The sequence below is a fragment of the Symphalangus syndactylus genome, chromosome 5 (genome assembly GCF_028878055.3).
Source record: "Symphalangus syndactylus isolate Jambi chromosome 5, NHGRI_mSymSyn1-v2.1_pri, whole genome shotgun sequence".
Lineage (NCBI taxonomy): Eukaryota > Metazoa > Chordata > Mammalia > Primates > Hylobatidae > Symphalangus > Symphalangus syndactylus.
The window spans coordinates 151,316,810-151,332,020 of NC_072427.2; the positions used below are offsets into that span (position 1 = coordinate 151,316,810).

Consider the following 15,211-nt stretch of genomic DNA (forward strand, 5'->3'; position numbering starts at 1 on the left):
TGGAATGGAAGACAAGCTCACGTACAGCCTTTGGTGCTTCACTGTGCTTGAGGGGAGGAAACAGCTAGAAATGCACAAGCATAAATTAACATGCCATACAAATGCCTCTACCTAACTCCTGCCTTCCTTCCCCTGAGGGCCTCACCCCACCTCACCGGACTCTCAGCTCCGCAGCGGGAGGGCGCTCAATGCTCCTGGACCTTCTACCGCTGCCCATGAACACGCTTCTCTGTGAGTGTGGCCCCACCACCTGTGGACAAGCTTCTGGTCGACAGACCTTCGTATCCTGTATGCCGACAGGAGCCCCTCGCCTAGCCCCAGAGTAGACCGTCAGAGTCTGTTGAATGACAACAGCAACAACAACAACAACAACAAAAACAAGTGGCACAAATCTTGTGTGGTTCCTGGAATTTTGTTACATTGACTATGGCAGGAGATACATTAATTAACACCCAGAAATATGTTGGTTTTGCAGAGATTTGCAATGTAATAATTTACGGTAAAGACTAGAAATCAGCGTTGAAGGATTGGCGCTGAAGAGGAAACCGGAGTATGCAGTTCAGGGATGAAGGGCTGACTTTGGCTTTAAGCTTATTCTGAGGGACTCAGGAGGGCCGGATTAGAACTGGTGGTGGCAGAGCGAAAGGATTTCAATGTATCCCAACGGAGGAGTTTATCTCCAACAGTGCTGTCCAGCAAGAAACAGGCTGCCTCACAGGATGAACTTTCTGAAGCTCTGCTCTTAGAAATGCAGGTGGGAAATTAGGTGCAAAGGATTACAAGGCCCCTGTCTACAGCCCACAGCCCTGGATCTGAGGGCGAAGTGAGAGGATATAGCACAGGTGGTACAGGGAGTCAGGATGACCTGAGCTAGGAAGCTTTCCAGGCCCAGGAGGATGGGGGGCTAGTTCATTTCTCAAGTTCAGTTTCCCTCCTTTAACCCATCTCTTCTTCACTTTCCTCCCTGCCCTACTTCTTCCTCCTCTTCCCCGCCATCCCTCCTCCTCTCTCTACGTCCCCATCAGGGAGGGGAAAGCACCTGGCTTGGACGTCTATCTAGCCCAGAGCGATTTGCTCAGCAGCTTCCCTGGCGAGGAGGGAGGTGCTGGATCCTGCCCAGAGCCCTGCCAGCTTCCCTATTGTGGCAAGTGAAATCATCAGCTTCACACTGCGGTCTATTTAAATCAGCCTTTCATGTCTGATGGATTTAAAAATATGCTAGGAGTCGGCATCTTAAATACAAGAAACACAAACAAGCAGATGAAGCTGCATTTTTCCTTCCTCTGTGCCCTCCCCGCTCCCTCTCCCCTTCCTTCCCCTTCTCTCCCTCCCCCTCCCAAAGCAACTTTCATTCATAAGGCCCATCTACCCTGCTCTCCCCTTCCCTCCAACCCACTCAGTGGCACAGGAAGCCTTTAGTCTGAGCAGCGGCTGGGAGCACAGGGGTCTGGGTTCCCTCAACTCTGCCAGAGACCAGTAAGTACCCCTAACCTCTGCGCCACCCCCAGGGTGAATGCTGGGCGCCCTCACTCTAGCCAATCCTCCTCTCACCCCCACCCCCAGCAAACAGGGTCTTCTGCACTGACAAGTGTGTACAAACAAGCGCCAGGCTGGCTGCGAATTGGCTCACTACGCTCACTACGCTGCCTCCTCAAATCACAGACAGGAAGGAGACTGTGGCCCAGGCAGGAGGAGGGGTGCGCCCAGGGTTTGAGGTCAGTGAGCAGCCAAGCTGGTCCCTGGCCCATTGCCCTTGTTGTCCACAGCTGGCTCCACACAAGCCTTGCAATATCTTCCCACTCAGTGCTGGGAAGGGGGTTCACTGCACCCAGAACCCTACAACTCCAGTAAAGCATCTGTGAGAGTCTCACAACTTCCATGGCAGCAGGGTTCCTAGTCTGTCCCCACATCACAAAGGACAGATATTCACTGGGAACCCTTCTGGGGCTTTGATCTAACCCAATCTTCTCCTGCTATAAATCAAGCCACATCCCCTCTAATCCCTGAGCATCATCCCTTTGAGACTTGCTAAGTGGTCTCTCATATGCCCCATCTCCTGGCAGGTGGCCGGCTGCCTGGCCAGCACTGCAGTCACTGGAATCAGGAGAGCAGCCCCCCATACATGGCAGTACTGCCCTGGCCTGACTGCACTGTGTCCCAGCCCACATGAGCCCAGGTGAGGGGCTACCTTGGGTTCTCAACCGCGGATGCAGGTTCAAATCATCTGCGGAGCTTTTCTTTATTTTTGGTAATTTATTTTATTTTTTAAAAATAGGTCAGGTGCCGTGGCTCACACTTGTAATTCCTGGCCCAGGTGGGAGGATCATTTGAGGCCAGGAGTTCAAGGCTGCAGTAAGCTATGATTGCACCATTGGACTCCAGCCTGGGTGACAGAGCAAGATCCTGTCCCTAAAAATAATAATATCAACTCTTGCCCCCGCCCCCCCGCAACTGCTGCTGGAAATTCTGATTTAATTAGAAGCTGGAAGACCTCTATTTTTCAATTACTTAACATTACTATTATTAGCACCAACAGTAATGGAATGGAAAAATCTCACAAGCTTGCAAGCATTTTCTTGACCTTAGATCAGCTCTTTGATGCCTCTTCCTCTTTGACCACACTGCCTGCACTCTCTGAATTCTTTGAGAGAATGCTGATGGCTTGCTTAGTGCCACACGGCAGGTCATTAGTAAAGCAGAGGTCCCAACAGGGTGCTGAGGCCTCCCGAGTACTGCCAGACCCTCTCAGTGGCCCGGACAGTGGTCAGTGCTGATTGTCTACACCCAGGAAGGAGGTGGGCTCAGAGGCTACACTGACTCATCCTTTGTCTGTGGGTGTACAGCACAAACACACACACACACACACGGATGAAACCACGCACACCACCCATTCTGATTTCATCCCTGACTCTCTCCTCTTTAGTCCTACTGTTAATGGCCTGAAATACTTGCCACCCAAGTTTCAATGTGTGCTAAGGTGCCATGCCATACCCTATGCTCTTAGAATATGAAAATAAAAAAATCAAGAATCAAGGAGCTCCAAGTTGGTGAAGGATCTATATCAGCAAACAGGTAGAAAACAATGAGAGAGGGATGATGCAGAATACAGGATGAGCATCCCTAGTTGGAAAATCCATAATCCTCCAAAGTCTGAAACGTTTTGAGCGTTGGCATGGCGCCACAGGTGGAAATTCCACACCTGACCTCATGTGATGAGCCACAGTCAAAACACAGCAAAAATTTGTTTCGTGCACACGATTATCAATCTATATAAAATCACCTTCCGGCTCTGTGTGTAAGGTGTATAGGAAACATGAATAAATTTCATTTTTAGACTTGGGTCCCATCCCCAAGGTATCTCATTATGTGTATGCAAATATTCCAAAATCCAAAAAAATCCAAAATCCAAAAAAATCCAAAACCTAAAATGCTTCTGGTTGCCAGCATTTGAGATCAGGAATATTCACCCTGTGCTATGGACATTGAGAACTGGACACCCAGTTGCCTCTGGGTGGAGGAATGGGGGTGGGGGGACTCCTCGTTCCAACAAAGGGGTTCACGATTGGTGGGGGGAAATAACAGAAGGAAATCAGGGAAGCAGGAGAGTGAAAGCTGACGGGGCCCAGGCATGCGGGACACACGGCTTGTATGGCCAGGGCAGCGCATAGGATGAGGACTCCGGGGGTGGGGGACAGAGCTGGGGCTTCGACAGTGAATGGGAGATGGGAGACCAGAGCCAGACAGCCTACCCTGGGCAAGTAGGAGTTTCAGTATCAGCCTGTAGGTCACAAGGAGCCACTGGTGGTGGTGGGGGTAGTGGGATGGGGTTTAAACAGGACAGTGACATAAGCAGATTGGCAGTTGTGCTTGAAGAAAGAGTGGAAGGATGGGGTGGGATGGAAGGCCGGAGGCACTTCGAGCATCACCCTCTGGTCAGCACAGATTAGTGGGGCTGGCCAGGGTGCATGAGGATGGAGGTAAAGCAAGAAACTGCATAAGCAACAGCCTCAGCTCTAATGCGTTACGCGTTCATTCAACCAGCCAGGCCATACCTTTAATCTCAGTCTTCCCACAGTCCAGCGTGCTTCCAGGCTGCCCAACTGTACTTCCCCCATCCCAGACTTAAAGTCATTAAATCTCAAACACTGAGTTTTTGAAACTTAAATCCAGACAGCCTCCGATTTCTGAAAATAGAATTTCTCAGAATGAGGTAAGGGCATGGGGATTGCACACTACAAGCTTCAAGTCAAATTAAATTTTTGGATTATCCATTACCTGAAATTCTCCAGGTCATAGTTTTCTCCATGAATGTGAATATTCAAAGCCAGCTGTGGCTTGTGGACTGGGAGGGAATAACACAAAAAGCTACGTGTGTACAGCCGTGTAGAGTTCACAAGTCACTTCTGCAGCACGCCCTGTGGAAACAGACCCAGGGAGACTGACGACCAGGACAAGGTTGGGGGTGGCAGCGCCAGGGCTTATCTGGCCCCAGGACCCCTGGAGTCAGGGCCATAGTCACTTTGTGCAGACGTGGCACGAGGTTTGCCTTCTCCACTGGCCATCGCTCCCCAGGCCTCCCTTGATCCTAGACACTACCCAGCTCTGCTCCCCACTCCTCTCCCCTCACAGAGCCCCCAGAAACCACATTCCCAGAGGCCCACTCAATAGAAACACTTTGCAGAGAAACACCTGAAAGAAAATCTTACGAGAGATAATCAATAGGCAACATTAGCAGAGACAAATTAAGTCCCCGTGTGGATGAATGAGAGCCATGCGGTCCTGGCCAGATGCCAGCCAGCATCCTCAATCCCATTTGCTCTCAGTTATTCAAATGGTTTTCCAAGAAATGGCCCATCTCTGTAGAGTCACACACTAATGACTGGCAGTCAAGCAACTGAGAAACCTCACAGCTTGGCGGTTCAAGCCTCCACTCCTCCGGCTACTCACTGGAAATCATCCACGGTGTCTTTCTGCAGCCGGGGCAGGAACTTCTTCTCCTCCTCGAGTGTTTGCTTCTCACTTCTACCCCCAACTTCCACCAAAAATAAGCCATTCTACTCTCCTCCACTACACAGTTGGGGGCGGGATCTTCTTAGAAAGCTCTGAGCCCAGGGTCACAAAATAAGAGCTGTAGAATCACAAAAATCACAGTTTCTTTAAGTTCGGTGGGGACCTGAAGTTAATTCTAGGCAAATCCCTTCCTCCCATAAATGAGAACACTGAGGCCCAGGGTAGGGGAGAAGTTCGGGGGTTCGGAGATTAGGAGCAGCAGGCCAGTTGGAGACTGCCATGGGCGCCATGGCATCAAGTCAGCATTCGCTCATTTAGCAAAGATTTATTAAGCACCTATGATGGGCTAGGAACTTGTACTTGCCACTGACATGCAGCATGAGTGGGATGCAGAGCCTGCCCCCAAGGAGATCACAGTCTGCTGGGGAGACAGATAGACACAAAAACAGATGCTGAAAATGCAGCATGGCGAGTGGGGGGCACAGGCAGTGGGCTTTGCACACCTCCAGAGAGCACGGGAGCCAGGTTGTGGGGCTCAGAAGGCCCAACGTGCCCAAGTCCTGGAGGTGTGCAAAGCCTGGCGTAATTCCTAGGAGGAGTAGCTATTCTGTGGATTGCTCATCACACACCTGGCATGCTTCTCATTTAACTCTTACCACAATGCCACAGGGTAGATAATAGGATTACCACCATTTGCAGGAAAGGAAACTGAGGCAGAGGCTGAATGACTTGCTCAAGGTTACGCAGCCAGAAGTGGGAGAATCAGGGTTTGAATATGCTCCAACCCCTCCGGCTCCAGTGTCCACACTCCTAACCACTGCCCTGTGCTTATTCTTATCTCAGGTCATTCTGGGTCCTCAGTCTAGGCCACCATGGGGAACCTCCTGCCAACTGGCCCGTTCCACACTCTGCAACATGCAGCCTCAGGCCCCGAGTCACGTTTAATGACCTCAGATGCCTGGAAGTCCTGGCCCTGCTCTGAATTCCCCTGGCATTTCTAACTTAGGCATCTCCGAAGCCACCTTTGGAATTATTCCCAAGCAACACAGGATCCTGTGCCTTCTCTCTTTGGCCATGCGAAGCCAGCGCTCTGACCCACTGTGGAGAGAGACTGTACTTGGACTTGTTTTTCCCTGTCTCCCTGGGAGAGCCTGGAGTCATCTGCATGTTTTTGTCTGGGGCCCTCAGTTCCAAGAAGAGAAAGAGCTGCCGTTTATAAGCAGCTGCCTGTGCCCCAGGGTGCATTACCATGTGACCTCACATGATCTCATTTAAATCCTTCAGTGTCATTTGACACTTGCAACAACCCTGGGAGAAAGGTGTTATTATCCTCCCCATCTAACAGGGAAAGAATTCGCACAGAAGCAGACAGTTCCAGTAACTCACTGCCAGTCTCAGCTACTCACTGGGGGAGCCAGGCTCAACCCCAGGCCTGTTTATCTCTGTGGCTGGCTGGAGTTCAAGGCATCATCCATACCCATGAAACAGAGCTGCGTGTCTATGAAGCCTGTGCCTTTGGCTGGAAGTTCGATGCTCTATCCAACGGAGCTAACCAACCATGGCCAAAAAGCAGTTGTCATGATATCAGAAACCCATTACAACCCACGGAGCCTCTGAAAGATGCTTCAAGAATATGTTCCGTAAGTTGAAATCGATGCCAAGCATTCTGCTCCCCTGGAAACAGCTGCCCAGGGCTTAAAGCAACAAGAACAATCCCCAAACGCAGATCCAGCCTTGCACCGACCCTTCCAACTGCCTCCCCCTCCCAGACGATGACATACTCTGAGCCAGGAGGAGGCTTGTCCTCCTGGGAAGAACAGTATGACATGACACCAGAAAGGACGATGCAAATGATCTCAGAGTTGCACAAATTGGCTGGTTGCAGATTTCCTCTGGGTGAACAAGGCAATCCTAAAACGAAGCAATCTGTATTCAAGCCATTGTCAACAACAGCAACCAAAAGAAGCCTCAGTCCCCATCCTTCACTCATGGTGCCTAGAGGTTCTGCCGCTGCTACAGATGACCTGTTCTCGGCTGATTTTCTGAAGTAGGCAATGGGTTAAGTGTATTACCATTTTTCAAGGGAAACAACTGCCAAATTGAGCTCGTTAGATGGTGGGCATGTGTGGCATGCAAATCTTGTCCTGTCACTTTCCTGATTAAAATCCTTCAGTGTTTTCTCGTTGCCTAAGGAAAATGTGTCCTCGACATGGTTTGCAAGGTCCTTGACCATGGAACCCAGACTGTATCTCAGGCCTCCCTTCTCTGGGTTCTCCCCTGGTCCTCTGCGGGCTCCTCTTTTTCAGCTGTGCCAAGCTCTCCGGACTCCTTCGGGCTGGGCCCTGACACTGGCTGTTTTTGCTGGATCCTCCCTCCATCTTCCCCTCCCCTCCTCTCCCAGTTTTTCAAGGCTTTGTTTAAAGTCCTGTCTTCAGGGAAGCTCTCTTGTTCTCAGGCTCTGAATAACAGTCTCTTACTCCCTCAGCCTCTGCTTCCTTTTCATAATATTTATCCCTCTTGTTTAGTGTCTGCTTCTCCAGCAGCCAGTAAATTCCAAGACAGTAGTCTGGCATCTCTTTTGTTCAGTGCTGCATTCCCAGCACCTAGCAAGAAGTCTGCTACACAGGAGGCACACAAGAAATATGTATGGAATGGAGGAAGTCAGGAGAGACCACTCATATAGCACTCCTGGTTCCAACTGGGTCCAGAACCAGGGCCTCGTGCCGAAAAAGAAGTAGCATCATCTGCATGCCGTGCCCAGCATGCAGGTAACAGGTGCTGAGTGAGTGTACCTCCCTCCTGCCTCCAAACATCTTCCATGTTTCTTGGTGACACGCTGTCCCCAGACCATAGAGCTGTGTGTGCAACACACTATTTCCACGTCCCTAGGTTTTGCTCCTCATTCCTGCACAGATGTTTTCTTGGGAGGCCCAGTCCTTCCCTGAGCACAGAGAAGGACCCCTACAGTTCTGTTCTTCTGTTGCCTTCTGACTCATAATGCCATAGCGGTGCGTGCCTCTGACATATTAATGGCAATTTCTGACAGTGGGGAGTTGGTTGGTAATTTCCCGATAAATGTAGCCAAACAAATCTTAAGCATTGATGTGGCTGTTATTGCCATCAAGATTAGGTTCTCAGCGTAGTCCCCACCCCATTCCCCTTGCCGGTCCCCAGAATGTGCTTCCAAGCCACTAACTCCAGTCATCAAAGAGAACAGGTACTCCAAGAATACAAATTCAATATATTATTAACCAAAACTAAGTATGACTAAAGGAATAATTCTCGCAGGAAAAGCAGCATGTGTTGAATTCCAGAGTAAAATAACGCTTTGGATTATGTTCTGCTCTTCTCCCTGGTATGCAAAGCAGGCACTGGGCTTAGCACGCTAGGCATGGTCTCAAGGTCACCAGCAAGTTCTTGTGATTAGAAATGGATGCGGAGGCAGCCAGAAGGTGAGGCCCTGCCCGAGTGCCCCAGATGGGTCTGTGGCTTCTCTACAACTGAGGATCTTTTCATTCTAATGGAAAGACATACACCTATTGGTGCCATGGAAGGACATACATGGGTGCCAGTTGGTCACAGCGTGCCAGAGGGCTAGGAGATGGGTTTTAAGATCTCCACAAGCCACTTTTGAAGCCCTGAAAGAGCCAATGAACCAGAGCCCTGAAACAGCCACTTCTGCCCAGGGCTTTTGGAAAGCCCTGCAAGTGAGTCACCTGAAGTGCTGCCCCAAACTCTGGGCCAGGCCCTGCAGGTCAGGAGCCTGGGCTGCTGCTGCCCTTGGCTCCAACTGTGGTGCCTGCTGCCCTCAGGGCCTTTGCAGACCCATGGGGCTCCACTTTGTCATCTAAATGTGCTTCTCAAGAACAGAATTGCAATCCAGAGCAGAATGGCTATCGAAGCAGCAGTTATCACTAGAATTTCATTGTGCTTTGTTTTTTTCAAACACATTTTATATTTATTTCATTTCATTCTGAGTTGTCTCCTTTTCAGCAGAAGAAGATATTGAGTCTTACAGTGACTTGCCCAAGGTCACATCATTAGTAAGCAGCAGTGCCGGGAGCTGGCTAGGTTCTTTGGCTCCAAAACTCGTGTCATGCGGCAGAGCTGTGTGGCGGCTGATGGTTGCCTTTGGAAATGGGGACAGCAGGAGCCTGGGTCTGGTGACCTGCATGCTAAGGCTTTCTCTGCCCCATTTGCTCCGGCTGCTCTCCAGCCTTAGGTGTCAGCTGATGGTTGGCACACTCCCTTTGGCACTTCTGTTGTGAAAAATGACCTACTGCCAGCTTTAAAAAGGGCCCTGGGCCTCCCAGAGCACTGTCATTCTCTGAAAACAACAGGCTGCCCCCCACCCCACCATGGAATTCACAGATAGCAGGGAAATTCAAGCACGTTCTCTTTCTGTTTCTAGGGCTTAGTGACTGAGATAAGCCATCAAGCAACATAGCTCACCACCTCCTCTGACAGAGGTTGTGCTGCAGAGCTGGGCTAAGAACTGTGGCTGGCCCTCGGGATGAGATGGGTAGAGCTGGAGCTGGTAGGCAATGGCAGAGGGACCTTATTTTCTTGAAATTTGGGCAAGAGCAGGCCCAGCCTAGCTAGACACTAATAACCACTGAGTTCCATGATGCCTGCTGTCTGTGCTATATTGCTGCTACCTAGTTCCGTGCCTAGAGCCTATTAAGTATCTGACACTGGAATATGTTGTGTGTGAGCCTTTGCTGAATATGGACTAATTGCTTCCAATAAGATGGGGACATTGGAGGCTCCAGACCTGGAGCTCAGCACATCCACTGTGGTTAGACACGTACTGAGGAGCTTGCCTGTCCTCGGGAAGTCAGACTTATGTTGGAAGTCACCGGACAACAAAATAAGAGTCTGGGTATAATATGCCCTAGGTGCCCCCAGGTAGGGCTGTACTCAGAAACAAGATATGCAAAGAGATGCTAGTCAGGAACCCAGGCAGGTAGCAGGGATCCTGAAAAATGTTTCTTCAGGAAGAGGGCTACAAAAACCGGGCTGGGGCCCTCAGTGTGGTAGGGAGGGGGATTTTCAAGAAGAAGACAGAGTCCCCATACTATGTGAGACCAAGGAGACCAAGGCCAGGCACATGCCGGGTGATCAGAACTGCCACTAGAGCAGGGACAGGCTCCAGGCCAGGTGAACACGGTGCAGAGACGGGCCGAGATGTCTGGCTTAATTTCATGCCACTATTGAGGTCTGAAGCGAGGTGGAGTCTATAGGTGGGATTGCAGGTATGACGTCAAGGCGACAGGGAGCCTTCGGAGATGGGTCCGTGGAGGGCCTGGCTAAGGCCTCAGTTCCACCCACAGAGTTGACAGAGGCTTGGGTCTATCTAGGGTAGATGGCCTCCATGGGGTGGATTTTATGAAAGTAAAAAAAATATTGGCATCTCCCAAGGAGCACAAACAGAAGAGGCCGGAGCCTGCAGGTCCTGCGTGGGGGGCAGGGGCTCATGGGCACATTCCATGGGATCAAGCAAGCGCTGGGTTGGCTGCCACTCTGTTACCAGCCACCCGCACCCTGCTCTCTCCAGGCAGGTCTCCGCCCTTGGAGCTTGTGGCTTAGGAGGGGAGAGAAACCATGTCTCCATGGACTTCAGAACAAGCACAGAGTGGCCTCTGTACAGACAGGCCCAGATGCAATCACAAAAGAGGACCACATTTTGGGAGAAGGGAGTTGGGAATGGAAGGGCAAAGTTCCCCAGAGCAGGGGAAGAGTGACAGGCGAGAAAGTCTCTAAAGGGTTTTGTACAGCCTCAAAAACGAAAAAGAGGCAAAGAGTCGAGGAAAAAACAGGTTTTATCAGTGAAGTCATCTTTATAGCATCTCTGTTGTCATCCGAGACCACATCTCATGCACTGACTTCCATTCAGAGGCTGTTCAAAGCAGAGATTGCTTATTTCCCACCGAATCGGAGGGAAATAATTCCCACTGGAGCGTTCCCCTGAGCAGGCAGGAGGAGGCTGCTGTGGAATTGATCCCTTATGCATTGCAGGCTTCCCTTCTGCAGCCCAGGGGCAGGGAGGGGTGATAGTGGGGCAGCCTAGGGCTTGTACCGCTCCAGAAAGCTAAAGACGGGGGTGGGTGCAGGATAGGCCCCTGGGATGACCCTCTTCTCCTCTGATGGCCAGAGAGGCCCGAAAGTTTGCTGGGCCTTTGCTCAGTCTGGTCCTCCCCTAAGCCTCCTGCCCCAGCAGCCTCCCCAGGTCCTGGGGTGTCAGGGATGCCTGCAGGCCCCAAATGCCTGGAGCTCCCAGGAGGCCATCATCTTGACCGCTCCACTGGGCTCCTGACAATGTGGGATTTTGCTGGTTGACCACGGATGGGATCCTACACCAGGTTGAATGAGCTTCCTGCCCAAGGCTAGACCATGTCAGTAGGCAGAATCCAGGGGACCCCAACTCTCACCACAATGGAAACCCACTCCTGAGCTCTCCTCGAATGCCCCCGAGGGAGCCCCCACTCAAATGTCCTCCTTCAATCTCCTCTCTCTTCTAATACACTTGCTTCTGTTCCCTCTTAAGTTTGTCTATTTTTCTTCCCCATACATGTACACAAAAAGCATTAAATAATTTTCACTGTGTTTTTCTCTAGGTATAAAAAAGACAGTCTTAGCCTCTGGGCCTGAGGTTCGGAACAATCAGTGCAGGGCAGGGGAGGGCACATTAACTGGGACTTGAAACCTTGGCCCACCTCAGCTACCAAATGGCTGGGGTGAGGCCTCTGTGTGTAACTCCCAAGGCTTCATGGAATTCACAAAGTCCATGGACATCAGAAGGTTATGGAAGTGCAGAGGCCATTGCTATTGGGTTCAGTTATCATTATCCAGGGGCTCTGCCATCACCAGCACTACTCACCTACGCAAAGCCAGGCCCGACGTCTCCCCTGCATCTTCCTTCTTCCTGGATCCCATCAGCTCCAACCATCATCTCTGAATGGCACCTCTTCCTTCCACCACCTGGAATGTCTCTTCCCAGGGAGGTGACATAGATGAGAATCATGGTCTTGGAAGCTAAAGCATAACCTAAGACCAAACCAAATCAAAACACTCCACCACGCCCTGCAAAGTACATTGTATTTCCATCCTTCACAGATTCCACTGTTACCATGCCCGGACCAAGGCTGGACATTATCCTAAACGGTCTCCAGGCTATGCATGGCCTTCCATTCTGGCGCACTCTTGGTTAGCTCCTGTCCCTCACCCCAGCTCCACGGCCTTCTTACCCTCTAAGGCAGGACCCCTCAGAGTACATGGGGGAGATGCTCTTAGACCAGCCCTGACCTCTCTGCTGGGGAGCAAACGTGAACCCACATAGGTGCTGCTGCCCTTGAGTCTCTACTCCATGGTGGCCTCTGGCTTCCCCCCAGCCCTCCCACTTCACAGCACCAGGAACCAGCCATCCCACCGCTTTGTTCTCATGTGTGTTTATTGAGCGCCCACGGAGTCCGTGGTACTATGCTCAAGGTTCAGAGCCACAGTCCAGTCAAAAGGAGACCAGAACTAGTACAGAGAATGTTTCATAGCTGCTTAACATCTGGTAAGGGGTGGGGAAGGGGCGAACTAATCACAAAACAAATTCCTATTCAAAAGCAACAGAATCTCCTCTGAGAGTAATATATATTCTAGGCACACGCGCACGCACACACGCACACACCCCTCTGGGTGAACACCTAGGTCTACCCACTTGGTTGTATATGCATGCATATACAGGTATTTGTGGGTAAATATCAACTATGCTGCTCACATTCACACATGCACGCACACACACACCACCACACACACAGATAATCTGGCTTATGCTATCAAAGATGCTATGTCTCCAGGTTCTAGTGGAAGCAATCTGTCCTAGACACCCGCAGCATGCAAAACTCAGAAGACCCGGAGAGTCACAGTTAAGGAGGAGACGGGGAGACGCGAATACGTTTCCACCCTCGGGGCCCAGCCACAGCACGCGAGGTCACTCTTTGTTAGCAACGCAAAGCCTTTGTGAAGGGCTCCCAAGGCAGAGCGGAGGAGCTAGAGACCTTCTGTCCAGTAGTGGAGCCCACGGGAGCCCTGGGGAATTCACCAATCTTCAAGGCAGAGTTGAAAACTCTGGTTTTCAAGTGTGTAGTCCTGCAAACGGTATTCTTTGGGACGGCACGGCAGATCGAGGTGAGAGTTCCTTTTCTCGTTGCTCTCTGCAGCTTCCCATGTGTGCTAACGCATTTTGTAGTCATTAGATACAGATGTTTCACACAGCTGTCCCTTAAAATCCAAGTCTACTGTGAAATCGAGGTCTCGCTGCAAGGCAAAGACAGAGCGAAGGGTCAGGCAGCCGTCTAGGTACGAAGCCACAGCCCCACTCTCTGGCACCGCCTGCTCTGGCACCGCAGGGATGGGTAGCACTGGTGTCTTAAGGCTTTCTGGCTAAGGGGTTCCCCTGAACAGCTCACAGGAATCCATTCTGCTGCCTCCTTGTCCTCACAGGAATTTCTTCCACTTCTCCCTAAATCCATCCTGCTCTAATAAAAAAATGTTCCGAGTTCATCGTGGAAGTAAACTGATCGGGGTGGTTGAGTGTTCTGTGAGGTGACCTTCAGAGCACTCTGCAGACGCTTTTAGCGCACATGCCCACACCTGGGGCTGCCCAGAAAGCGCCAGCCAGTCTCTCTCGCACCAGGCCAGCTGAAGAAATGCACGCCAAACATCCTCCAGCCACCAGGAGCTCATCTCCTGGCCCAGCTCATGCTACATGAGGTAGGACCCATTTATTTGAAAGCCCCTCACAGGAAGAGCTGGAAGCTGTCTTCAAAGCCAAGGCAGTCCAGACCTGGACCCAGGGAAAACCTCTATGTGCGGAGTTTTGAGGGGTCAAGCCTGAGTCCCTCAATTAGGCCTAGTCACGTCTACATGTGGCTGCTGACTGCCTCCCTCAGTACGTTTCTGATTGTTCATGAGACACTTAAGAACCTGGGCAAGTGGGTCCTGAGCGAGCCAGCTCCGTGGGGCCCTTCTCCCTTATGGCCCTGGCCCCGCTCTGTGACACAGGGGGCCTCGGCACTTACCACATTTTTGGCATTTGGCTTCATGGATATGGTCCCGTAGATTTCCTCCCCCCTCCGGACAGTGAGGTAATCTTCCAAGTAGAAGACGGTCTGCTTCCAGTGGGTGTAGGGAGCGTCAGGGGCTGAGGGGTGAAAGAACAGCGGAGGTGGGAAGAAAGAGTCAGAGACGATGACTCCGAAGGGATGAGGCTGGGCCCCTGCATAGAAGTTGCTGGGCTTCCCCTGGGACTCACTGAAACCACCCACCCCGGTACTCTTGTTGGGTCAGGTGCATAGTCCTTATAGCCCGCCTCCAAGCCCCATCAGAACTCCCTCTCAGGCCCAGTGGCCTCCCCTCCCATCACATCCCCATCCCCTCAGTACTGGGGATCAGAAGACAAACAACCTGATACTACAAGTTCACAGCAACGGATGGATGAGGAATGCCGTTACCCACTAAATGCATCGACGTACATGCATCTGAACATGCTGCTGTTTTTAATTAGTTCAACAGAATGAAGATCTTCAGACAGTGTGGGGAAGAGATTTGTAGAGTAGGCCCTCCTATCTCCCCTTAAATGACATCATTCATGCAAACTCCACAGCTAAACCAGTTTCCCCAGATCCACTGATATGGTAGGTACTTGGTCCTCAATCTTACAAATAGCTTTCCCTGCTGGGCACACATAGTGGCTCATAGCTGTAACTCTAGCTACTCAGGAAGCTGAGGCAGGAGGACTGGTTGAGCCCAGGAGTTCAAGACCAGCCTGGGCAACATAATGAGAAAACTAGGTGAGCGTGGTAGCACACATCTGTGGTCCCAGCTACTCAGGAGGCTGAGGCAGGAGGATGCATTGAGCCTGGAAGTTCAAGGTTGCAGTGAGCTATGACTATACCACTGCACTCTAGCCTGGGTGCAGACCAGTGAGAGAGACCCTGTCTCCAAAAAAAAAAAAAAAAAAAAGCTTTCCCTGCCTGCTTCTCTGTGCATGGGGAACTAAACCTAGCACCTTGGCCCAGGCCTGCTGTAGGGTTTTAGGTGTATCTTCCTAACCGGATCAGAAAGAAATGAGGGACGGTTCTTGTTCCACAGCCCTAATCTGGCCCACAGCTCATTCATCCTGTATGACCCAAAGCCGTAGTGGTACTTG

At 51.2% G+C, this 15,211-nt stretch overlaps 2 protein-coding genes across 8 annotated transcripts in view; one reads left to right on the forward strand and one right to left on the reverse strand.

Annotated features, from left to right (window-relative positions):
* CRACR2A (calcium release activated channel regulator 2A) overlaps positions 1–7,722 on the forward strand; it is a 154,470-nt gene extending 146,748 nt beyond the window's left edge. Inside the window, exon 21 of the transcript XR_010120916.1 lies at positions 5,854–7,722. The gene's annotated coding sequence lies outside the window, so the exon portion shown is untranslated. The remainder of the gene's footprint in view (positions 1–5,853) is intronic.
* A 4,720-nt stretch (positions 7,723–12,442) lies between these two features.
* PRMT8 (protein arginine methyltransferase 8) overlaps positions 12,443–15,211 on the reverse strand; it is a 202,916-nt gene continuing 200,147 nt past the window's right edge. For all 7 annotated transcript variants that reach the window (XM_063639950.1, XM_063639947.1, XM_063639949.1 and 4 more), the window contains 2 exons: positions 14,082–14,203; positions 12,443–13,317 (listed from right to left, as the gene is read on the reverse strand). In XM_063639950.1, the coding sequence (XP_063496020.1) occupies positions 13,234–13,317; positions 14,082–14,203 (206 nt within the window). In that variant the 3' untranslated portion in view covers positions 12,443–13,233. The remainder of the gene's footprint in view (positions 13,318–14,081; positions 14,204–15,211) is intronic.